This window comes from Vidua macroura, chromosome Z, assembly GCF_024509145.1.
Source record: "Vidua macroura isolate BioBank_ID:100142 chromosome Z, ASM2450914v1, whole genome shotgun sequence".
In the NCBI taxonomy this organism is placed as follows: domain Eukaryota; kingdom Metazoa; phylum Chordata; class Aves; order Passeriformes; family Viduidae; genus Vidua; species Vidua macroura.
Window position 1 is genome coordinate 35,382,404 of NC_071611.1, and position 25,232 is coordinate 35,407,635.

A 25,232-nucleotide genomic window follows, 5' to 3' on the forward strand; every position below is an offset into this window, starting at 1 on the left:
CCTTTTTTTCCGTCCCAGTGAATTTGGAGCAGCTTTGCTTTACATTTGATCCCCGTCGTTGTTGGTGTAGCTCGCTCTCTCCCGCAGAGCCGCTCCGGCCCGCTTGAGGCTTCCTCAGGTGTTACAGCCCGCGGGGTGCGGATCCGGGCCGAGCCAGAGGAGCGCGGCGGGGGCAGCACCATGCCTGCCACCTTCTCCGGGCGCTGCCTGGTGTGCCTGCTGCTGCTCTTCTGCACCAGCTTCTCGGGCGGGAACCCTGCAGGTAAATGTAAACTCTCCCCGGGCTGGGCCTCCTCCGCCCTCCGTGTCGGGCGGGCCGGAGCGAGGTGGACCCGAGCACCGCCTGGGAGCAAAGGTCCTCTTTGCTCCGCAGCATCCCCCCGGCTTTAGGGGGTACGTAGCGCTGCCCCGGCACGGCAGCTGCCTTTCGGCCTTGCCTGTGGGAGCGGCTGAGGCGTTTCTTTTTCTTAGCGGCGCCGACCCTCCGTGGCGCCCTTCTCCTTCAGAGTTCGGGGTTCTCGTGGGACAGTGGGAATCAGCTCTCGCTGTCCCCCAGCACCGATGTGGTGGACGGCCGCAGATGGGTAGCGCTGTATCGGCGATCACCTGTCCCGTAGCCTCAGCACATTCTCCCTCACTTAGAGAAGGGTTTATTAGCTCACAGGTGCAGCTTTGGGAAGGTATGGTGTTGTGTCTTGTTTATGTCCTGTCCTTACTGAGTAAAGCGCTTAAATGCTGAAAAAACACGCAAAGCAACCAACCCAGCCCCCCCCCCCGCCCCCCCCCCCCCCAGATCGATAGATTACATTACTGAGATATCAGTGTGCCTAATGGATTATGAGGGTTGCTCCTTCGGATTTGTTTTTGTGTTTTTAAATGTAGCATTTAAAATCCATGAAGAAAGAGGGACTTGAGCCTTCTGGGCGCCGTTCCTCTTGTAGAGACTTTCAGCAGTTCAGGAGCAGGCCAGCTGTTTCTCAGGAAATACGATCTTCTTTCTAAAACTAGTGGATTTCTGTTATTTTTTTCTTCTTTTTGAGGCATTGCAGATTAGTAGAGAATTATTATAGTAGGAGTTAATGGATTGCTGGTGTTTGCTGTGCAGGGTGAGATTCTTGGAGTAGATCTTGCCAAGGCCAGGAGTTCTGTCCTGTGTATGTGTGCATATATGTATTTGTATGTGAACATCAGTGCTGTGACTTGAATTCACTGTAGTTTAGCTGCATTTTCAGTGTGTGAAATACAAGCAGTTATGTTTTCTTCTGCCTCTGTTGCACTTCTAGTACCGAGAAGACCAGTACTGCTCCCTAGGTGATCGTACTTTCTGTAAAATTTCTGTGGTTTCACATAATGTGAAAGGAAATATATTTTGCACTTATCAAGTCTTGTTTGAAATGCATATTTAAGTATATACACAGACTAAGATCTACTTTGTAGTTCTTAAGTCTTTAAAAAACATGTGTATTTATGTACACACAGAACGTGAAATCCTTTTCAGCAGTTAACTTCATTGAGGAGTTTTTTGAGTGCACATTACCTGAAATTTGTAGGGACGTGTGAGTAGGCATGTGGCTAATTGCCATAAGATAGTTATTTTTGATAGCTGTTAATGCCAAAAACCATACCTGCCTGAAGTAGTTTTAAATGTATGTAAAATCATTGGTAAAATGATAGCCTGTCACAGGAAGAAACAAAACAAGTGAATCAAACAGCAAACCGTCTTTGTTTCCAAAAATTGTGCAAATCTGCCATCTTCCTAAACTGGTGGGTATTGTGTGGTTTAGAGCAGAGGTCAGAAATAAGCCACTAGGTTTAGTACTTTTCATGTGTAGAAGAGTGAAGGTGTTGTTTTCCAGACTTCAATTAAATGTTTTTACAGCTGTATGAACTAGATAGAGAGGCATCATACTTTGACTTCTATGATTATTTAAATGAAAAAATGGTAGTTTACTCTTTCATTGGTTATTAACTAAAATGTGTATAAAGCTAGTTGAGGACAGGAACTATCTACACAGCTGCAGCAAAGGGAAGTTCATGTCACCTGAAGGGAGAAAAGCTTAAAGTTGTTTTCCAGAAGTGAAGTCCAGAAACTGTGTGTGTTTTGGAGATGTGAGAGTGCTTCAAACAAAAGAAATGCTTGCAGTAGAAATAAGCAGAGAGAGCACTTGCCACACAAGGACTGAGTTGCAGAAAGGTGGATTGCATAGTCCGCAAACTGGTTAGGCAGATGAACCAAAAGCCCTATTAGATTTTTATTCTGAGATTATATCTTGAAGATATTTATTTTGTTATTCTTATCTTAGTCATGTAACTGTTTAGTTACTTGTTTTGGAAAAATACAAACTATTGCTTTTACTTTGCACTGAGTTAAGGGTAATTTATAACTGTCAGAACAATGTTGTTCAGAGCTTGCTGCTTTGTTTGGGTTACCTTTGTGGTTGAAATAATTTAGTTGCAGCAAGTGCTGCTAGATTGATTTAGGTAAAGCAGTCCCACCGCATCTCATCTCTTCACTTTCTGCTCCTGATGAATTCAAGGAGCTATGAGTGTAGAACACATCTCATTCCTTACAGACTTTGCTTCCAAGTTGGGTTTTTCTGGTTTGACCTGAGGGAACAGCTTTTATCAGGGTACTTGGGAGGCCTTAATGTTGATTCTCTGATGTCTCTGGGGCATTAGGAGGTTCTGGTGGCTGGTTTTGGATGCTACTGAATGCATGTGAACTTAAAAAGTATATGACTGATATTAAATTAAACAGTAAAATAAAGATGTTAAATAATGCTTTTTCTCTTCAAGCCGGGTCTCATAAGCTCTCAGAGATAAGCATTATACCCTTGATAGCTCAGCTACCTCAGGTAGCCAGGTGGCATAAAGAAGCAGGATGGCTCCTGTGACAGTGTTGGAAACAAAAAGTTATAATAAAAGGCAAAATGACAAGGCTCTTTGCAAGAAAAATCGAGCAAGGGCAAGAGCTTCTTGCTCCTGCTAAAACACTTCACAAAAGTAATTTACTTCTTTTGTTCTCTTCTTTTTTTCTAGTGAATTGCTCAGGCAGGACTTTTGGCTCCTGTCCAATTAGCTATCCTTAAGTTTGAGGTGAAGTCCCCACGGTCCTATGCGGTGTCTTTTAACCAAATTGAGGAGAGAAACTTCTGGGCTTTTTCCCTTTTTAAGGGGACAAAGGGTAACTTGTTTACTCCGTCAACAGGGGGCACATTCCTACATCTAAATTAAGCCAAATTGCATTTCAGCCATTTCTTATTCAGCTGCTTTCCTGGCTGAAAGAGAGCAAGTAGATTTTTAAGCCTGAAATTACTCTGGTAATAGTTGTAAAATGCAGGTGAACCCAATGGGAAGAATGAAGATGTCTAACTCCAGTTCAGAAGGCTGAATGATTTCTTTATTATAACTATGCTATAATACATTAATATACTATATAAAGGAGGATACTAAAAACTAATGCTATGTTCTCTAAATACCATATCTAACTACCCACAACTTGTGACCCTGTTTGCCAGAGTCCAGACACAGGTGGATCCAGTTGGCCACCAGATTCAACTCTCCCCAGAATGCAATCAAGCAATCACCCTAGGTAAACAATTCTCCAAGCACATTCTACGTGAGAAAAACAAGAAGCAGAAATAGAAATTGTTTTCTCTTTCTTTCTCTCTGTGTACCTCTATGAAAAATCCTGAGAGAGAGAAATGTGTTTGCCACAAATAGTAAGCATGGTACATCCATACTTTTTTGACCCAAAATACTGACTGCCATATGAAGCAGAAGTAGTGTAGAAAATGAAATTCATTCTATCATACTCTTTCCTATTCCTTGCTGCATGAAAATCAAGGAAATGAGAACTCTACAAGCTACCACACTATTGATTAAATCTAGTGCAAAACAATTGTAGGCTAAGGCATGCAGTTGAGACTCAATAGTTTGTGAAGTTACTACGTGTGACTTGTTTACATGATTGCCTGGCTGGATGACACTCATGGTGCAGTGCTGGCCCATCTTGATCTCCAGTGCTACTCAGCAAGTATATATGAGAGGAAGAGTGGTGCAATTTTATCTCTGTTCTTTATAGTTTGACATGTGGACAGGTAAGGTGAAAGATCTAGAAGCAGGGGTGACAAAAAAATAGCACTACTTCTTTCACTTCCTACATGAATTAAGGAAGAAAGCCAAGATGAGAACCCTGTTAGAATGCAAACCACATTGCAGGTTTTCTGCCTTCATTGCAGAGAGATAACAGAGCCACTGTACAGCTTGGCACTGGCACTTCCTAAATTTATCATCTTTGGGGATTTTAATTAACATGCAGGTGATCCATGACATACTTAGAATGCCTCAAGATACTGCAGATACAAAAATTCACTGAGATCTTTCTTCAGTTGTACTATGAATATCAGAAAAATAATAGCTCTCCCTACTAAGTACCTCAGTCTGGCAAAGAATAAGACTCTGTCTTTTTACTGTCCAGCTCATAAGCCAGCACATTCTCAAAGCCGATCTTTTAAAGTTCTTTTCTAAGCTCGAGGGCTGGGAGGGAACAGCTGGCTGTGGGACCAGTGGACTGATAAAAAAGTAGGCTGCTGTTAAGAACCCCTAATGCTTAATTCTTTTAATGTTTTTTGATTACTGTGTTTTACTCTTGGCCCAAACTAGTTGAAGTATGATGGGCAGATTGAGACAGCATGGAGTAACTGTGTGCTGGAGGTGCCAGTGGAGAATCTACAGGTTGTCTGCTTATTGGTGCTGAAATGGAGTAGGAGTGTTAGTAATGTTCATTTATAGAAAATGTCAGAGTGCTGACTTCATGTTCTGCAAAAGATGTGGTTCTCAAGTCTGAATGTACTTACAATGTGATGCAGCATTTCACTATTCACTTAGGAGTTCAACTGGATCCTTGTGGGCCCCTTCCAATTCAGAATATTCTGTGATTTTGTGATCTGTGAGTGTTTGTTGCTGTTTTGGATGTCCAGAAGAGTTCACGATCCCAATTCCACCCCCTTGCCAATACTTTATTTACAAATGCAAATTACATGTCTTTTCCTTGTATGGCTGAATCACTTTCTCTGATTGCTATGGCAATACACTATGTCCTGCAATACCTTTGTCAGTGAAAATAGTACAAAATAAACACTAACTCTGTCACCTGAAGGTGGAAATACAGGAATGAGGACACATTTCCATTCTTCTAAAACATCTAGATATCTTGATTTTATTAAAAGAGTGACACAACTAGGAAAAAGTCCTTTGCCTCTTCCATTGCTGTTCTTTTTCCAGTCAAGAACATAAAGCAGATAGTCTTAAATGGTTCTTGTGAAAACTGTATCATAGGAGGAGGATAATATTTGCCATGGTACTGAGGAAAATTGAAAATAATTGCTAGTATTAGATGCTGAAGTTACTGTTTGATATAGATGTTTTCTTTTGTTTACTGAGGTGCTGGTGGAACCAGAGGAGGTATGTTCATTGCTTGTTCATCACACTAGAATTGTAAGGTTTTAATGAAGTCCGTACTCTATTGGAAAATCTGCTAATCTGTATTAAAAGTAATCGACCAGTGTCAGTGTTGTAAGTGGTGTTTTAAGCTGATGAACAAAAAGGATGTGAGTACAGCTTAAAAAGTTGCTGGAACTTTCTGAGGAGTGGCTTTACCACTCTTAACTGCAGAAGCTAACTGCAAGAAAAGAACTCTATACAGAAATTAGAGATCAAATAAATACTGCTCCATTCTTTAAACTTCTCTTGCCTAAAGTGAGTTAAATAACTAACAAGAAAAAATTCTGGTGCATTTTTTAATGTGTGTGCTTAGAACTTGGGGAAAAAATGGAGGAGGGAAGGCTGAGGTGAGGATATTCTGCTAGAATTATTTTTGTGAACTATCTTTTTCTAATTCAAAGTTTCTTTAAACATTTTCTGTTGTTTTGTTTGTTTTTTTTTTTTTTTAGATCCAGCTATGACAATGCAAGATTCCAATCAGACTCAGGTGAATTCCGTAACTAAGATGCAAGCTGGACATGACTCATCTGGTAATTGCTTTATTTCAGTACACTCAAAACTATAGTCCTTTTTCCTTTTGATATTCGTTTATCATATTGACTCAACATTTTCACACTGAAGTCTCTTGAAATAAGATTGTGACTTTCTGGAAGAAACAGTAGCAGATACAGCACCTAGGTCTTTTAAAGCCACTGCAAGAGCTTAAGTGTCATAAGTATCTCCAGAACTGGAAAAAGCTATGCAACTGCCAGTTTCGTGTCCTGTTGCTCTTAGGCATATATGGCTTAAAAGGAGGCAATGACCCTGGAGGTTAGGCCCAGCTAGTGCCACTGCAGAGAGGTTGTATTCTAGCCTAAACCATGATAATTTTTAATATGAGAGCTCCTTATGCCTGTGTGTTAGTGAAAGGTATAAAAAATGCCCTTGCATCATGTGCCTGCTATAGCTTAATCTTTCTTAATTATGGCTGTGTCAAAACTGTTGTCCCTAATACTTTGATGGTATTCTTAACAGGGAGCTGAGAATAAATTCAGGCAGGACAGAAGACCAATGATTGTTGGTTCTACTTCTCCTTTGTCCATAAAGATCAGAGAATCAGAATTTCAGCACTGTCCTAAAGCTCATGTTGATTTGTGCAAGTCAAACATGAGCTAAGGTATATTTCTATGTGAACTCAATTTCTGGCAAGTTATTTCACCTACAGTTGGGGTTTTTTACGAGATAATGATATTTATCTGGTGTTCATTTTTGGAGCTTTTTAGTACAATGTGAGAACTGAGAGTGCAATAGCTAATAGATTCAATAACTCTTTACATACATAAACACATGTAGACATACATAAAATATAGAAAATGTTTAATATAGTATGACCTCATCTGAATATTTTCATTTGATATGTGAATTGAGGAAGAAGGTCACTTTGAAAATCCTGTTTGTTGCAAGACACTTTTAAGGCTGTCTAATGTTTTCTGGCTGGATCTACCATATGAACTAGCTCTGGTGCCTTCTGAATGTGTTATTGCAAGAGACTTCGGTGAAAAAGCAGGTGATGCATGTACTGCAGTGACATAAACTCAGCTGATCTATGACAACCTTGACATGCTGTCTGAGTGTTTGTGCACACAGGCAGGCTAAGATATGCCAGAACTTTCCAGCCTTGGTATTATTTCCTGGGTAAACACTTGGACTAGTTTCCTTCTCCATGGGGCAGAGATCAAGGCTTGTTGTGTTCTTATCTAGAGCCAACAGGACTATTGTCTACTGCTAAAGAAAGCTTTGATTTCTCTACTTAAAAAGCCATTTTGTACTATCAGTTAAGATTGACAACAACCTACTGTCAACCAAATGAAATAGCCTGAAGTTCTGTTCTTCCGTACCAAACACCTTAATATACAGGTTTATTTTTACTTAAATTGATTGAAGCTTGAGGGGAAGTATGAAAATGCAGATGGAGCGAGCCAGGAGAAGGTTGATTGCCAGTGCCACAGAATTCCTTGTGCTGTGAGCTTGACAGGATGTTTTCTTAAACTGGCCAACAACTTGAAAAGGCAGGTGTGCCTCTACTTACGCCTTTAGATGCAAACCACTAGTGGGGACTTCCTTCAGCACAGCCAGGTCCTCTCGGCTGTAGCACAGAGGCATGCATTTAAGATCTTTACCGGAGAGTTCGGTATTTTATAGAAGGGAAGAGAAGGAGTAATTCTGATGAGATGTAGGCTTTTAGAGATGTTATTTCTACTTTACAATGGTCAATTTAGCCACCAATTTAGCATTTCTAGTGGCAAGGCTAAAGGTGTAGTCCAGTTCCTCTATCTTCTAATTGTGATAGGGAATCTTTACAATCCATGAACAGCAGATGTAATCAAGCTCCTTTCCTTCTAAAAAAATAGAATTATTTTCACTTACAATGCTGCATGACTAGGCAGAATCAGTCTCTTAACTACTGTTCATACATTTCTGCAATGTATTATGAAATATTTGACAATAATTTGACTTTCCAAGCATGTAAAAGCATGTGTGGCATAAAACATTTAGTTTATATTTTGGGGTGGTGGTGAAATTTATTTATTTCTTTTCATCAACTTACTTAAAAGAAGATTATTGTAGCTGGGCTACATCTGTTAGAGCTGCAGCTTATTAATTTGCTTTCTTTCTCTCTTCTTGAAATGTATGAGAACAAGTGATGGGAACAGACTATGCTTTGAGTTGCTTTATCAAGCTTGGTAGAGCTTTGTAAAAGACCTTATACTCTGAAGGGAATGTGATACACAGCCCCACCAAAAAGGAATTTTGGTGACCATACACCTTGTAAATGTAGGCCTTCCTAACAAAAGGAGAAGAATATTTTTAGGTCAGCCATATGATGGTTAATACTGGATCCTTTCTTTGTAGAAGGGCATTGCCTGCTCTATATCAGATGTTTTGAGAAGCAGTGACAGTCTTTTGACCATTTTGTAGTGGACCACAAGGTGTTCTTGCCTCTGAATCCATTAAAGCAGCACTTCGATTAAATTGTCTACCTCTGACTTCCTGGCTGTGTTGGTTTTGGGAATGGCAGCACTCTGTTGTTCTGGGTTTTTTTGTTGGGTGAGTTTTGTTGATTGGTTTGTTTGTTTGGGTTTTTAATTTTTTTCTAAAGCTTAATACTTCTTCAAGAACCATTTAAACATTGATGTAATCCTGTATGTAAGCTTGACTTTTTGAGTCAAGCTGTAAAACAGCAATGACATTTTAGATACTGACATTCACAATTGCAACATTACAATAAAGCTAGAAACCTGTATCTAACAGCGTAATTGCTATAATGGCACCCCCACAAAACTGCTGCTTTAAGATTATGGCTGCTAACACAGGCTTATAAAAGGATCGCCTCAGTAGTCAGCACTTGGCAAGGTCCATTTTCTCCTTTCAAGGTTGTTACAACTAATAATTGCCAAACCATATTGACACCACTGTGCAATTGTTTATGTAAGTAATTTAACTGTGTTTCCACCCAAACCTTTTTAGGTCCTGATGCTGCCACACAACAGCTCAAGCCAGCAAGCAAGCAGAACACTGATATCTCAGAGTATGAGATCGTCATACCTGGTGAGTGTGTTAATTTTTGTCTTCCAATTATTTTCTATTGAATGTGAGTACACACGAACTTTCATATGAGAAGCATCTTCAATGGCACGTTCGTGATAAAGTGAAGGTGTTCACAGTGAGCATATGATGAGCCCAGTGAAAGGTAAGTACATTTGTGTTACTAACTTCTCTGTTCTGGTAATAACTATTTTGCAGTGGAGAATTATTATCCTAATTTATTGAAACTAAAAGTAAAACTAATTTATAACTCTTCCTCCAAATCATTTGAATTGATAGTTTTTTTGCAATAGTGAATCCACTTGGAGAGACCATGTAAACTAGAGTACTTGTTGAGTAGCAGGTGTTAACTTAGCAACATTGCAGGAGTTAAAGTGTGGAGAACCGCAAAAATAAACCTGTTCCTAAAGTACATATGAAGTTGCCAGATAATATTCTAGAATTAATTTCTTGGATAGCTGAAGAAAGTGATCTAACTGAAGTATCTCTGGAAGATTTGCAAAGTATTGGCATGACATTTTAAGGATGTAATTTTGCAGCATTTATGCTGGATTTTCTTCTATCAGGAAACTTAAAGTATTGTTTCCTGTTCTGGTATCTGCACTCTTAGTACAGGGATGCCCCAGACATCAGTCTTGCAATTGGTTGATCTTCAGCATCATCAGTTTTTATGTTTCATTCATTCAAATTTTAAAATAATTTTGTAAGGGACAGATACTGTTTTCAGCTTGTGTAATTAGTCTGACTGTGAAACTTTTGCTGCTGTGAAACCAATTCCAGTTGTAAAATTACTTTGATCATAAACAACCTCAACAAGCTGAGTTATGGTTGGCTCATTTATTCAGCCTAATTGCCCTAATAAATGAGTTTTGGTAACTGATGTTGCTCTGCAATGGAAGACCGAGGTGTTGCACTTCTAAGTTTATCTCCAGTTCAACAGATCTGAAGTGTTTTGGCTGGGACTCAAAATTCTGGATATGCTGTTCTTCAGGTTGTACCTGTCTCTGCCAGACCCAGTACAGTTCACTTACTCTGGATCTGGTACTATCACTCCAGTGAGACTTTGCTGCTGCATAGGTATGACTTGCATTACTAAGTCAGTGAGCTGTACTAAAAATGCAGGAGATGGATGGTGGGTGCTGCTGCCTGTTACCTGTTCCCAACAAGCCTCTCCTGTAGAAAAGCAGGTGGAGTTAACATTCAGGCAATGCAGTCAGACCCTCACACCACACTCACCACATCAGAGAGGCAAGAAAGGCTCTTTTTGCAAGGTTTTATTCCAGCGAGGTCACATGAGGCTAAAGGGAGCCTGGCAAGAAAGAGAACCACCACGTGGTGCAGGCAGCTTAAGAAGGGGAAGGGGTGGGGGGTGGGGCTAAGGGCTGGGCAGAGGGGACCAGTCTCCAGGGGAAAGGGCACAGCCACGAGGGGTATCCAACCAATGAGGGAACAGGGAAGGAGAAACCAGGGGAAGTCCATGAGGGAGTCTGTCTTTTCCCCCCAGGAGGACTACTCTGCCTGTGGCCAGGGCAGAGGACTTGGGAATTGACTGAGAGCAGAGTGTTCATGGGATGCTACACTGTACTTTAGAACTTCTTTTTTTTCCTGGAAAGAATGTGGGCTGTGCAATGCACCTATAGTTTTTTGACTACCAAATACTACAGGATATATCTAGAATTGAAGTGGGACATGCATACATTTTCTTGGAGTATTTAGATGACTAAGCACACTTCTATCCAGAAGGCATGAATGAAAAGGCCAGTTATGAAATGTCAGTACTAATGGATAAAACATCTAAAGAAGATATTTGCTGTTGATACCTGCTTTTTGGATGTGCTTCTTTTATGCTCAGGAACCTATAGTCATAAAAAGCAAAAAACTGGCAGGTTTTTCATACTATATTGGAATATTTTCTCACTGTAATTCTACTGACTTGCGGAAAGCAAAGGTGGCCCTCAATGTGCTTGAAGAGGATTTGAGGTCCACTTGAGTAACTGTAGGCATGAAAGGCCTGATCCAACAATATTAAGGTTGCAGATTTTATCAATAGCTTCCCTAGCAATAACAAATACCTGTGATCTCACAGTATCATGTCTGCAACTGGCTAAAATCCAAATAGTTACAGATACTTACATCTTAACTCTTCTTGATGTTAATAATATAATTTTCTATATACATATTAAGTACTTAAGCTTTTACATTATTTAATCCAAACCAGTCAGTCCAAATTTATTTAATCCAAATTAAGTCAGTCTCGTAAGTCGGTCTCGATTGTAGTGAAATGAGTATCTATGCTTCTATATTAGAGCCCTCTAGGAAGTTTACGTACAAAATAAGAGTGTGTTATTTTTGTAAAGGGATATTTGTTTTAACTCTGTTGTTACTTAAGAAAATTGCTGTGAAACTCTGATTTTGCAGGGGATTTTTTGCCCTGGACAATATAAAGACCACCTTTGTCACCTGTAACCCTGTATATGTAAACACAGTCTCTGAAGTTTCTTCACCCAGAATGAGGAAATACATCTTTTCATTAAATGCTTTTAAACTTCTTATAGGTGTGTCTGAAAAAAATATCACTTTGGCCAATCCAACTAAAGTTGAACTTACATGCAAATTAGATGAGAATTCCAATTTGAAAAATCCTCAAGTGACTTGGAAAAGGGGAAGTGAAACAATCAGTCACACCACTAAAACCCAGAACAGCTGGACCATTGAGTAAGTAGCATTGTTTATGTTGTGATTTGCAGATTCTAATGAATTACCATGTTATGTGCAGTGCCCAATACTAGTAATGTGTATATTACAAAAGGGAAAAATGCAGAGATGAATCAACATACTGAAACAGTCAGAAAGATTGAAGGTACCTCAAGCATGGAGGATGAGCTCCTGTTTTTTCTCTAGTGCATGAAAAACAAGGTTTTTTTTTTAAAAAAAGAACATAGAATAACAAAACAGTTTCTTGAAGTCTCATAATTCTGTTCAGTAAGTGAAATAATAATCAGTCTGAGACTAAAATATTTTAGCAATTTCTCTTTCCACTCCCTTATTTTCCACATGCTCTTTTCCACCTCCTTGCTGCTTTGCAAGGATCTGGAAGGCATCAATGATTATTTTCTTTCCTTCTTAGGTAACAAAAGGTAGAAGTGAGATTTACAGTAAAGATATTTTGAAGGTTTTTTTTAAGTCTTTCAGACCTCTACAGAAGCTCAAAAAATGTTGTAGAAGCCTTTCTACAATTGATACAATTTATTGTTGTTCTTTAGAATTAGGCCAGTTAAACACTTTAACTGATCGGTCTCTGTTTGATTTCTGTATAGCTTTAAGAGCAGTAATACTTATATAAAATTTCTATTGTAGAACATATGAGACTATAACTGTCACTTTCTTGATACTCCATGTACACAGACACGTAAATCTTTTTCAAAGTGACAGTAAAATGTTTAGTTTGCTGGTGGAGGAGATGCTGGACTTCATTAGATAAAAGCACTTTAAAACTATTTCTTTATTTTATGTTGAAGAGATTATATAAATGGTTTGTTTTCCTAAAGCCCTATGTAGGATATGCTTCGTAGTCCACATGGTGAAGCCATGTCTAATTCAGTAATCTGTAGATAAGGCTACTTAAAGGTGGCCTTCTGTCAGCATGAAAGGTGAAAATGTTGTTTATGATCCAAAGTGTGCTTGTGTTTTTCTGTTTTCTTAAAAACTTTATGCCATTTCTGCATTGCACTAAACCTGAATCCTAGTGTTTCAGTGGTGGTATGTTCTCTGCTCCATTACTAATCCATACTGTTTTCTTTAGAATGATAACTAGCAGTCAGTTGTGGTGGTCCGAAAAGAAAATATAAAAAGCCTTCAAATTCATGGTGGTTTTTTTGGTTTGTTGTGGGTTTTTTTGTTTTTTTTTTTTTTTTTCTTGCTTTGGTTTTGTTTTGGTGTTTTCTTTTTGTTTTTTTTTTAAGATTGACCATCTCCGGGAGCCGTGAGCTGGGAAGTTACACTTGTATTCTGAAGGCTGAAAAAGAAGTCAGTGCTACGTTTCATTTGCACGGTAATTTAATTGATTGATATTTAAAATTTTTGTTTCAGCTGACTACTGCAAGCTGTGTTAATATTCTTTCTGGATAGTATGGAAATTGCAATGTAATTTGATAAGTAATGGCTAATACAGTCAGGCTAAGTGAGACTAACTATCGAAGTAATTTCGGTAGCATGGATTGAAGAATTTTTGAACCAAAAACTAAAAGCCTTTAAAAAAAATTTTAATAACCAAAAGAGCATACAAGTCTGTCTTCTACCCTTCTTGACTAAGTGATTTCCCCTTCCCTCTTCATCTCTGAAGCAGATGTGAATACACTTCACTTTCTGGGGTATGGGATTAAAGGATGGTGTCTTGGATAAATTCCTTCAAAAAGCTGAGCCAATAATTTGAAATTTGAGTCTGAGGTTAGGTGTTAAAAGTGAAGTAGTGATTGGTAAAATGGAGGCAGGGTTTTTAAAATTTTGTTTGTATTTCTGAAACATAACATTATTGCTTTAGTGCTTCTTTTATTCTGTAATATTATAAGAATAGTACTTAGATGAACAATTAGTGTGCTTCATTGAGCAGTATGAGTGCCCTTTCTTCTGTTTTGTTCTCTTCTCCAATAATGTTACCCTGGAAGTAGGAGGTGAAATTCAGATGCATGGAAGATAGGTGGAAATGATAATACAAGTTGCTGAACTGATGAGTATCTCTAGTGGGAGTTACTCCTTTCTCTGTTCCTACCATCCAAATTTTGCGAAGAGGAAAGCATGCATTTCATCTGTGAAGGCGGATATAGGAGAGATTTTCCCTAAACATAGGCTCTGAGAAAACCTAACTATTCAAATCATTACCCTAACCTTACCTAAATTAAGCAGTGGAGGTCTCTAATTCTTCAGCTGCCAAGCTGCCTTTGTTCAGTGGGATATCCAATAATAGGACTTGAGGAAACTTGCAGGGGTTCAAATATCGGAATATTGATACCTGCTTTCAGACCTTCAACCAGGCGAGACTAGCTTTCAGTGCTGAATAAAGACAAAGTTGTAGTTTATTCAGGTCTTTTAATCTCTAAAAAATAATTCTGTATTTTACTTGTCAGCATGTGGGTAAGGTTTAGTTGAATAGCTAACCAAATCGGTGTAGATGGAAAAAAGTCCAAGGAGACCTTACCTTTTTTTTTAAGTACACAATAACTATTATAGTAAGGGCAGCAATGACTCAATAGAAAAGTCATCTTTTCCAGAACAGTGCATAGGACAGTTGATTTATTATAGGAAGATCAGAGAATTGCTGCATGATGGTTGAATGCTGCCACTTCTGATGCCATAAAAAGTACTGGCTTGATGCTTTTTAAGATTAATGCAAGAGTGAAGGAAATGGGAGAGAGAAGTCTTTGAATCTTACAGTCAGTAATGCAGGGAGAACAATTTTCAAACTGAAAGATGAGTAATGTGTTGGTATAGACTCAGTGGCTTAAGTCATCACTGCTGTAACTAAAGGCAATATCTTTTCCACAAGACAGTTCTGGATTATTGCATGTTACCTCTCTTCTTCTTCTCCCCAATTCCTGGCCTGGCATAACCCCTCAGATTTTGGGGAGTCATGTTCTTACTCAGGTTTGCAGAAAACAATGAGAAAACAGGGGGTTCAAGTTAATAAACACAGAGGACAATAATGGGTGTTACAAAATGTTGTGAAGTGCTGCTAGCCTCTAAAAGGGTAGAATAGATTAATTTCTTTGCCCTTTGTTGAGGGACCTTTAAGCAGCAGTTAAGGTATGTGTACCATGAAATATCTCTGGTTTTTAAAACTGTGTGGAAATTAGACTGGTGTACATGCTGGTGCTGACGCCTGTCTGTTTCTTCAGAAGTTGGCTTTGTCCGTGCAGCAGAAGTATTTTATCATCAAATTTGGTGTGATCCACTTGCAAAAATACCTGTGCCAAGCCTTGCATGTGTTCAGGGATTAGCTGTTCAGAGCCAGATCCCAGAGCTTGTAATGGGTATTCATATCCTTAATCATAGCTGATGTATATCACATGTATTGCTGACATGCTTATAGCTGAGCTTTGTCACTCACTCTTTGACTGCCACATAAGCTTGTTGTGCTGGATGTACAGAGTTGTTTTATCCTAACCTGCTTGTGTGTCTTCTGCTCTAAATTGCAAGGGAGATTGCAGCGGTAATTAGTGAGGTCATCCCTTTTAATGGCAGCAGAGAAGATACACTGCCAGTACTCTTTAAAAGGATGGTGTTTAATGATTAAAATATATACATTGAGAGAACTTCATTAGTAAAGAGTCTTGATACCTGGTGCTGCAAATTCTGAGACTGAAAACAGTGTTCTTATTAACAAATTGGTTTCATATATATTTCTGTATAGGAAACTTAAGTTTGAATACACATGAGAAGCAGACTTTTTTTTGGGGAAAAATAATTCGTGCTTACCAGTCAAGAAGGGGTGAGGACAAGAACAATCTTAGCTTGTATCAAATTGTTCATCATAACTGCTGAAAGCAAATACTTGGCCTGTTTATGTACTGTGATCAGTAAAATCTAAAGTATATACTGGATCTGTGCTTAAAAAGTAGAGCAATGAAACTTGAAGTAAAATATAAAATTAGTGGATCTGAGGAAGACATATTGGTAAACATCCTAATAAAGAGGGAAAGAAAGGGGACATACATACTTCACCATAATGCATTTGCTAAGCTCTAACTGTATTTATAGGATAGTCTCAATATATTCAATAACCTTTGTGGGTACTACATGCTTTTGGAAGTTTGTGGTGCACAAGCAGTTACAATGGCTAGGACAAGTAGCTCTAAAGTTAGACTGATTTCTTGTTGACTGTATTCTGTCCTCAGCAAGATAGGACCAAAAGTCCTTTTTATTGGCATGCACTCAAAAGTCATTGCTTCAGCTTAGAAAATGTTTAACTACAAATCTCTATCAATCTGCATTTTTTTCTCAGTTACAGAGCCATTCTCTGTATGTACACCATGTTAGATACCATTATGTAGTCACATTGTGACTGAAATAGACTTCTAGCAGTTTCTGCAGATAGAATGAAATTGCAGGAAAATTGTTTGTTTCTAGTGTACTAGAACTGAAGCATGTAGCTTGCAGCTGCCAAGGAAGGGAAAGAGGAAATGGGCAAGGGTGGAAATCACAGTCTGATTTTTTTTTTTTTTTTTTTTTTCACTTGACATTTGGTATTAATTGGCAACTTCCAAGGTCACACAGCAGCTGAAAACACGATTCTACTAGCCTTCTGCACAAATTATATATCTGAAATAACTGCCCAAAATAACTCCTCATGTCATAAATGATAGAATCATGTGGGTTTTAAATAGAAAAAGTGAATGGAGTACTATAAATGAATGCCTAAATATATTCTTTGTAACACTAATGAAAACCTGTATCTCTCACTTGATGATTTTTTTTCTCCTTGTTCTTAGTACCAAATATTGATGGAAGAGAAAAACCCATAATCTCTTATGAAGGAGATAGAGCTGTAATGGTTTGTAAAACTGAGTATAATCCCAAGGCTTGGACCTGGTATATGACCAATGGAACGGAGCTGGTAAGATCTCCCTCTGTTGGGCAAGCAAAACAGTGTGACCAAAAAAAAGTACATATACTTTGTACTTCACTGCAAGCTCTACAAATCCTGTTTCCGTTAACTTTAGCAGAAATCTTTATGGAAATGGAAAAAATATCTGTACTATTTGCAAGTATTCATTGTTATAGGCATGTAGTTTTTTGATCTGGTTTGTACGTTTCTTTCTCAAAAAGGCCCTACCATACTCCAAAATAAGGTGAGTCTTGAGAGACTTGTTTTTACTGTATTTATACTGGTTATACTACTCAAATCTTGCTACTGGATACAAAATAATCTTACAGCGGGACATGCTTTCACCTCTAAGATGTTATAGGACTCTTTACTTCCTCCAGGTACAAGTAAGTCTATTTCTTAGCCTTATGACCTATCTAGAAAGCACAGGTTCCTAAAACACTTTCTTTTAGCCCTCTTCTGAGGCCAGCGCTGTGAACTGAGAGAAGGTAAAGAGATCTGTCTCCTCTATATGGCTGGAGACCAGCACTGACTTTTTTAAGAGTATCAATCTATTTCCCAGTGAAGGAGAGCTCCCTCTTGTGCTTCTTGAAAGTGCATGTTTTATGCTGTGGTGAAACCCTTGGTTTAGATCTGGCAGCCAAGGCTGCCTTTGTCATTGGACAGTTGATATCGCCAAAGGTGTCTTTTATCTGGTCTTAAAAAAACAGGTCAGACAATTTGCCCACTGAAACTTCGTATTTTCTTCCAGTGAGTTTAGAAGGAATTAGGATGTCCAGCTAAAATAAGCCCTTCCCTTTAATGTGGGGTTATTGTGCTTCATGAATGCCTTTTGTTCCTAGTTCATTGTACGTATCTATACAGAACTGAATGTTGATGTGATACTGTTTGATTAAATACCTCTTCATTACATTATTAAGACTTGCAATGTATTTTTTCTAGGTTCCCATTGATAAGGTTTTCCCTATGGACAAGTTTCAAATTAAGATTCCATCTGTCAGTCTAAACCGTTTGGAGATAGTCAAGCTCACCAAGGAAGATTGTGGTGTATATTGGTGTGAAGCTGTTTTTGAATTAGGGCCCAGTAAATCGAGGTTTGAACTTAGAGTTCTGTCCATCACAGCACCTCTCAAACCCTTTATAGCAGTTGTGGCTGAAGTTGCTATTCTTGTAACTACTATTGTCCTCTATGAGGTGTATTCGAAAAGTAAAGCAAAAGGTAAGTTTTGGTGAGGGGTTTTTGGTTGGTTGGTTTGGGTTTTTAAAATTAATTTCTAGCTTTCTATTGAAATTACAGCCAAAGGTAGAAAAGACCTAAAGTGCAGCATATATGAAGTTGAGTCATTTTCACATCTGTATTTCTGATAAAATTCTTTCATCTAAAACACTGCTATGAAAAGAGCTTTCACTAAGCAATACTATCCGTAACAGTTTTGATAGAGTGCTGGATTTTTTTTTCCCTTACAATACAAGGAAATTTTGAGGCTGTAATTTTTGGGGGAATGCTTAGGAATGGAAGCAATTCTTGGTAGCCTTGATGGGAGAAGTTTCTTTGAAGACATTTTGTAAGAAGGAGAAATGCATGTGTCTAATACAGACATAAATGCATGTTGTCTATATTATGAAATACAGAAATATATAAACCTATATATAAGATGATTTGTATTAAAATCAGACTAATAAAACCTTACCAAAATAAGCTTTTTCACCACTTCAGCGGTAATTCCCTTGAATAGATATACAAGGTAATTTGAAATACATATTTAAGAAAACTAACAAAATAAGAAAATAACATTTTGTTCTGATTAAACAATTACTAAATGTACTAAACAAGAAATTTTGTTGTTTATTAAATGGATACCTCTATATAGTACTTCTTTTGTTCTGCAGGAGGTGAAAAAGAGTTTGACCAAATTGAGGAACTGTAAGCAAAAAAGTTTCTATACTGTAGTTCAATATTCTTATGTGCATTTGCATTGTACAAAATTATACCTTGTTTTTGGTCCCGTTGGTAAGGGGGATGGTGGTCAATGTGAAAGAAGGGTTTATTCTTTTCTTTAAGAATTCCTAATTTCAGAGTGAGCAGAACACTATTTTTCTACCTGGAACTTGATTTTGAAATTCCAGTATCTTTTTTTGGTGGTGTTTTTTTGCTTGTTTGTTTTGTGTCAGTTTTGGGTTTTTCTTGTTTCTTTTTGTGAGAGCACAATGTGTCCTGATTATAAGCTCATTCTAGAAGACTATAACTGCATGGAAACTACACTTTCCAGATGAAAGTATAACAGAAGTGGCTCTGTTTTGGTTTTTTTGGGTGGTGGTTTTTTTTGTGTTTTTTTTTTTTTTCCTCAAAGTGTATTTGTCCATGTTAACACACATTTCTCCACTTTGCATGTGGTCAAAGCCCTAACTCTCATATCTAAGCCTGTAGTTGCTGGGCTGCTGGAAGCTGGTATTGTTGGCTGCTTTGGGTGCAAATGCAACCTCTCAGGAGATTTCACACTGTGCTGGTAGCTTGGGCTTCCTGGGCTGCGCTGCTGTAACCAAAGGAGCAGGTGTAGGCAGTTCTTGCTGTTCTGCTGTTCCAGGGTCTGTGCTCCCATGCTGGCTCCCCTGTCATTAGGATCTTATATTTCTTCAGGCTTGTTTGCTAAAGTATGCTGTACTTGTCTCTCTGCCTGTCCCCTGAAGCCTGGTTCCCTTATCTAGCCTGTTTACCTCTTAAAACAAGAGGAAAGTTGCCTAACAGGTCATTTTAGATGTGTCCAGTCTACTCTAGTTTTTGTCATCTTGATCCCTTCTCTCCTGCTGTTTGTCTCCCTTTTTCTTCTGACCCTTTCTTCTCTTTCCCTGTTTGATTTTTTTTTTTTCTGCAATGATCTTTGTATTGTCCTTTATAGTATTCACTTTCTTATTCCTTTTTTCAGTGCTGAAAATATATTTTGGTGCTTTTCCACTTATCTGAGCAGACTTAAAGCTCTAATTCAATTACAGTATAAAGTGGGAGTATGTCTTGGGAATATAGTATTCTATTGCACTGCTGAATGTTTGGGGATATGTCTTGAGTTGAAAATTGAGAAATTGTCTTTATTGCACAGCCTGCTTCTCATAAACATGCTGAAAATACTAGGATGGTAACACAGAATAGTTCACTAAAATAACATTTTTGTCCCTGGGGGATGTGCTTCTGTACAGCTGCTTAATCTTTGTATAATTCTTACATAAACACGTACAAGGAAAATTTTATTTAACTATGTACTTCCCCGATTCAAGAACTGAAAGTTATTTCAACTATTGGCTGTTGAAAAGATGGATTTGTGTACTGGAGAGTGGCTCCAAAGGAGCACGTCTGGTCTGTTATGTCAGAGGATGACTAATACAGCTGTATTTGGTTGATGAGTCTATAATTAAATGTCACATCCAGCAGTGTATTTAGGTGGGAACCTAGTTTTTTTTTTTAGCGAGAGAACTTTTAATTCAAGTCTTTTTTTGTGATGCACAGCATAATAGCTAGTTGCAGTTATTCCAGAAGGAGACTGGGAATGATTGTGCTGTCTTACTGTTCAGTTTTGGAATTTACCCTTTTCTTCTTGTAGAAAGTCAGAAGACAGCATAACTGGGAGACGCAAGTAGTTCTACACAGTGAGGGAAGGTTCCTTTAAAGGTGAGTAAGAGATGAGAGACCAGAGTTTCCTTTTCTCTTGAGCAGCCTAATACTAGGATAAAGAAGTCCGCTTTGCCATCCCAATCCTTTTTTTTTTAATGTTGGAGCAACATAGTAATTAAATCATTGTTTAGGTAAAGTAAGATACAGTTAAACAAGAAATCGAGTCCAAATCACTTCAACTCAATTGTGTTGTCATTGTGATTTACTAGTTCTATTAACTCATGCAGTCTTTAAATTGGGACCTAGGTTAACCTGCTTGATATGATCATGAAAGAATCCAGTAAATGCCAGGGTAGGTGCTGAAATGCATAAGAGGTGCTGCTGTGTTCAAAAACCTACTCTATCTGTATTTTGGGTATCAAGTGAGTTTATGATGGAAGTATCTTCTGTAATAGCACGTGGGGAGTATGAAAGTTCTGGAGAGATGTAGAGGAGTCTTGGAAAGAAGACTGGACTTAATAGACAGTGATTGAAAGGACTCGCTGTAGAATAAGGAAGCAGAGTTAGTGTATGTTGCATCACACACGCTGGACAAACCCTTGTTTCTGGCAGCAAGTGCAGCCCCGGAAAGGGATCAGCTGTGAGCATGGCAGTAAATGAAATAGGGACAGGTATGACTGGAGTGCTCAAAAATCAAAGTTTAATAAAGGAAAAATAAAAGGCGTGCTAACAATAAGTGCTCAATAAAAACATGAGCTATACACTGTAGGGAGCTACTCCAGATAATCATAAAATGATGTAAGCACAAATATAGAGGGCAGAGAACCAATGAACAAAGAAAAGCAGAAACCATACCTTACATAGAAGACAAGACTAATCAGAAAGCAAGGTTTATAACATAACCTTATATGGAATAATTTAATCTGCATATCTGCCCCCATCATTCCTTTCTTCTCACCCTAATTTGTGGGGAATGTCCAGAGCCTATGGTGTACCATTTCAGGGCATAAGTAGAGCATGAGACTCTTAATCTCAGGGTCGTGGGCTCGAGCCCCACATTGGGCGCCAATTGCGGCGTGGGTTTTTGCTCTCCCCGGCTGCACGCGGCTCTTGGGAGCCCGGCTGCAGCGTAGCTTCCATTTGCTGCCAGGGTTTGCTGCCGCGGGTTCCCGGACACGGCTCCGTGTCTCGGGTGCGTGGGCCGGCCAACCGCTGTTACTGTGCGCTAGGGACCCGGCAAAGAGGAAGGAATTTGTCCATTTACTCTGTGCTTAGCAGGAACGGTTTATTGGTCACGTGGCGCAGTTCGATGGAAAGGCGCGACCGCTCCCGGCACTCGCATGGGAGAAAATGGCATCTGACTGCCGGCAGGATAGGGCTTTATGGAGGGGCGGGGCGAGAGGATCCACGGCCTGCCACCCAGTAGGGGCGGCTGCCGTGGCGGTGATGCCAGCAACAGCGACCAACCAGAGAACCCCGCAGGGGCGGGCGCCGAGCCACGGGCTGAGCGGGATCGTGTGGCCAGCATGGGGTTTCCCAGGGCCGGATGGCAGGGTGGTTACAGGAGCGGCAGAGGGGTAAGAGCCGGCAGCAGGCAACATGGGGCCAGAAACCGCGGGGGGGGACAACACGGGGGAAACGCGGGATTACAGAACTTGACTTATTTTAACATAAATTAAAAACCCTAATCTAAACCCAAACTCCGGGATGCAACAATGACCCTGGTAGTCTCATGGGCCTCCACATGTATAGTTCCATGAAAACTATATAATGAATTTCCTGATTCTCTACCCTCTTCACAGTCTGATTATAGGCTGTTTCTACTTATGCCATCTGGAAATGCTTGTTAGAGCAGTCTGTCAGTTGAGGACCAATCCTACACGCACTTCTCTTCTGCATCTGGCACCTCAACCTCTGATCTATAGATGAGAGGTGTGAATGAGTTTGCATTCATGTGACTGCTGGTTCATCTTCACCACAAGTCATCTACCTGAGTAAAGATTGTTGCCATACCCTTTGTTTTAAAGAACAGAATGAAACATGTCAGGTAGAGTTCACATAAAAAGAGTAACAACTCAGAAAATGATCCAGAACAAATACTTTCCAAGATTATGTGGTCTCTGTTCCTCGTAGGTTTCACCCCAGCTAGCGACTCAGCCCAATGCAGCCATTTGATTTTATTCTCTGGTGGGATGGGGGAGAGAGTCAGATGAGTAAAAATGGGTGAGCTTAGGGGCTGAGATACAGACAGCTGGGTAGAAGAAAGCAGAAACTGAACACAGAAGCAAAAGAAAGAACGCATTCACACTTCCTTACGGGCAGGCAGGCGTTCAGCTGTCTCCAGGAAAGAAGGGAAGAAGGGCTTCATCATGTTCAAACGTGTGTAATAGCTGCTTGGGTTAATCAGAAAAACAAATGCTGTGACTCTGAATGTGTGTCCCTTCCCCATTTCTCCTTCTTCCACCAGCTTTACATACTGAGCGTGATGCCCTTGGGATGGAGAATCCCAGTGATCAGCTGGGGCAGGTGCTCTGGCTGTGTCACTTCCCACCTCCTTGTATTCCCCCAGCCTCCTTGCTGGCAAGGGAGAGGACAAGGCCTTGTGACAATGCAAGCACTTAAGAGCAATACCTGAAATATTACTGTGCTATCTATACTCTTTCCAGTACAGATCCAAACCTAGCCTTGTACCATGTGCTGGGAAAAAAATTATTCCAGCACACAAGGATTTTTCTTATGTTGGATTTGAGGTTCCATTCTTACAAAGTTCTTTTGACATACAGCACTGAGTAGATAAATAAGGATTCTTCTCAGAGAATCACCTGCTTTGTCTTCATATACAGTGTCAAAAGTTTTAACGTCTTAACATGATAAATGCCAGTTCTCTCTATATTTCCTGAATATAGGTTGTAGCAAGGTGGGGATCAGTCTCTTTGTCCAAGTACCAAGTGGTAGTACACGAGAAATACCAGGTTGTATCAGGGGAGGTTTAGTTTGGGTATTAGGAAAGCTTTATTCACTTGACAGGGTGGTCAGGCACCGGAACTGGTTGCCCAGGGAAGTGATGAAATCTTCAACCCTGGGCATGCTCAGAAGGTGTGTGGATGTGGAACTTAGGGTTATGGTTTTCTGCTAAATATGGTGGTGCTGAATTAATGGTTGGACTTGATGATCTTAGAGGTTTTTTGTAACCTAAAGAATTCTATGATTTGATTTGCAAATTGGATCATTCAAAAAAATTTGATGTATTGATTAGAATGAAGTTTATTTTCAAACAAATACGGGAAAATACTAAGCAAAATAACAGAACTCATAATAAAATGTGTTTATTCTTCTTTATTGCAGGAGATTTAAGGCAATAGAAGTGGAAATCATCACAAAGCTATAGAAGATGTATGCAGCTACTTAAATATTCACTTATGTTTTGAAATAAAGTCCTCTACATCTGAGAAATAAGATGCTTTTAAAATAGCTCTGAAACTACTCATTTTATACAGATGATAATATGATATATTGTTTATCTGTAACATTTTACTACTAGCAGGATGTTTTTTATGTGATTAGGCTTACTGTTGGTTTATGATTGAGCTGTTTGATTTTTATCTCCCAAATTGAAACTAGTGTTATATTCACTGAAAAAATGGTTAATATTGAGTGGTCATATTATCTAAGTGTTATAAAACTGGATACATATGATCAAAAAAGTATTTCCACCAAAGAAAATGCCTTTTACTAGCTGATGAAGCAAAAGTAATGCAGCTGTTTCTACCAAAGAAATGGTGAAAGGGGAATCTTTATCAGGACTTAAATGAAACATTAAGAGAGTTGTGATTTATTCTGAATAGTAAATTGTCTTCATTCTAACTTTTCTTAGCTTAATTCTTAGTTCAACTATATTGTAGTCCTTAGTAGGCTAAACATTTAGCTACCATACAGCTCAGATATTTCAGAGTAGATGAAAGAAGTATTGGGGATACGGTACCTTCTCAGACTAAAACTGCAATAATTTCTTACGCTTGAAAAAATTACTGCACACTCTGGGGCTGCAAAACCAGTTTGGTTATTATAATCTATATGGAGTGCTGAATTTTCAGGAATATACCTATATATGCTTCTGATTATACATACTGTCTAATTGGTACTTCTGCTTCTTTCAGCAAATTGTTGTTTCTTCCACTCTGTGCTTTGCAAGGAGTTTATCTTGATCAGCTAAAATTTTCAGGGCAATAGGATGAAGCAGCATTGAACACCACTACTACTCTTACACAAAAAATTTAACACTGCTGTTAATGACTTACAGTATTGCTTTTGAAGAGTGAGTTGCCATAACACTGTTTAGTTACATTATGCATTCAGCAATTGAAAATGTTTAGCTAATAAGAAAACAATTGGTTTTGTCATTTGCCTTTGCTTGAAATAATTAAAGCTTCAATTTTGAGAGGAAGAAGTAAAATCTTCAGAAAAATACCTTTTCTCCATAAAATGTAAGGAAAAAGGCAGCATTTGCAGACTCCATAAGAAAGTGAAAGAAGAAAAAAAATACATGGAACTTCTTGGTACTGGTCATTTTTCTTTTGAACATAAAGGAAGGTAAAAATAAATAGATAAAACAGATTGAATTTCCTTCCTTAATTTTTTTCTATTTTACTGTTCTTATGGGTTTGAAAAATACCAGAAATCCTAGCCTTAGCTGCTTTGTTGGAAATGGGAGATAAAATCCAGTCTGATGTATGCTTTTTTTGGTTTCCATAATTCATTTTCCAGTTTGAAGAACTACAAGTTAAGGTCCAAATAAGACACAATGATAAATATATAAAAGCATTGGGTGATTGACTGTAAGGAGTGAACACTGATAAAGGTTCCTCTTGCTTAGATACTTTATTTATTGTATTTTGCCTTGGAGTTTCTATGCACTATTAAAACCAGAATACATCTACA

At 38.8% G+C, this 25,232-nt stretch overlaps 1 protein-coding gene across 2 annotated transcripts; it reads left to right on the top strand.

Annotated features, from left to right (window-relative positions):
- On the top strand, positions 1 to 25,232 carry EMB (embigin). Of its 2 annotated transcripts, none has more exons than XM_054004204.1 (10): positions 1 to 262; positions 5,955 to 6,035; positions 9,013 to 9,093; positions 11,646 to 11,805; positions 13,053 to 13,141; positions 16,575 to 16,699; positions 17,633 to 17,909; positions 18,581 to 18,614; positions 20,284 to 20,351; positions 23,640 to 25,232. In XM_054004204.1, the coding sequence occupies exons 1-9, from the start codon at positions 181 to 183 to the stop codon at positions 20,318 to 20,320; spliced, it is 966 nt and encodes a 321-aa protein (XP_053860179.1). In that variant the 5' UTR covers positions 1 to 180; the 3' UTR covers positions 20,321 to 20,351; positions 23,640 to 25,232. The 2 variants fall into 2 exon arrangements, with proteins under 2 accessions (XP_053860179.1, XP_053860177.1); XM_054004202.1 differs by lacking the exon at positions 1 to 262 and adding an exon at positions 478 to 680.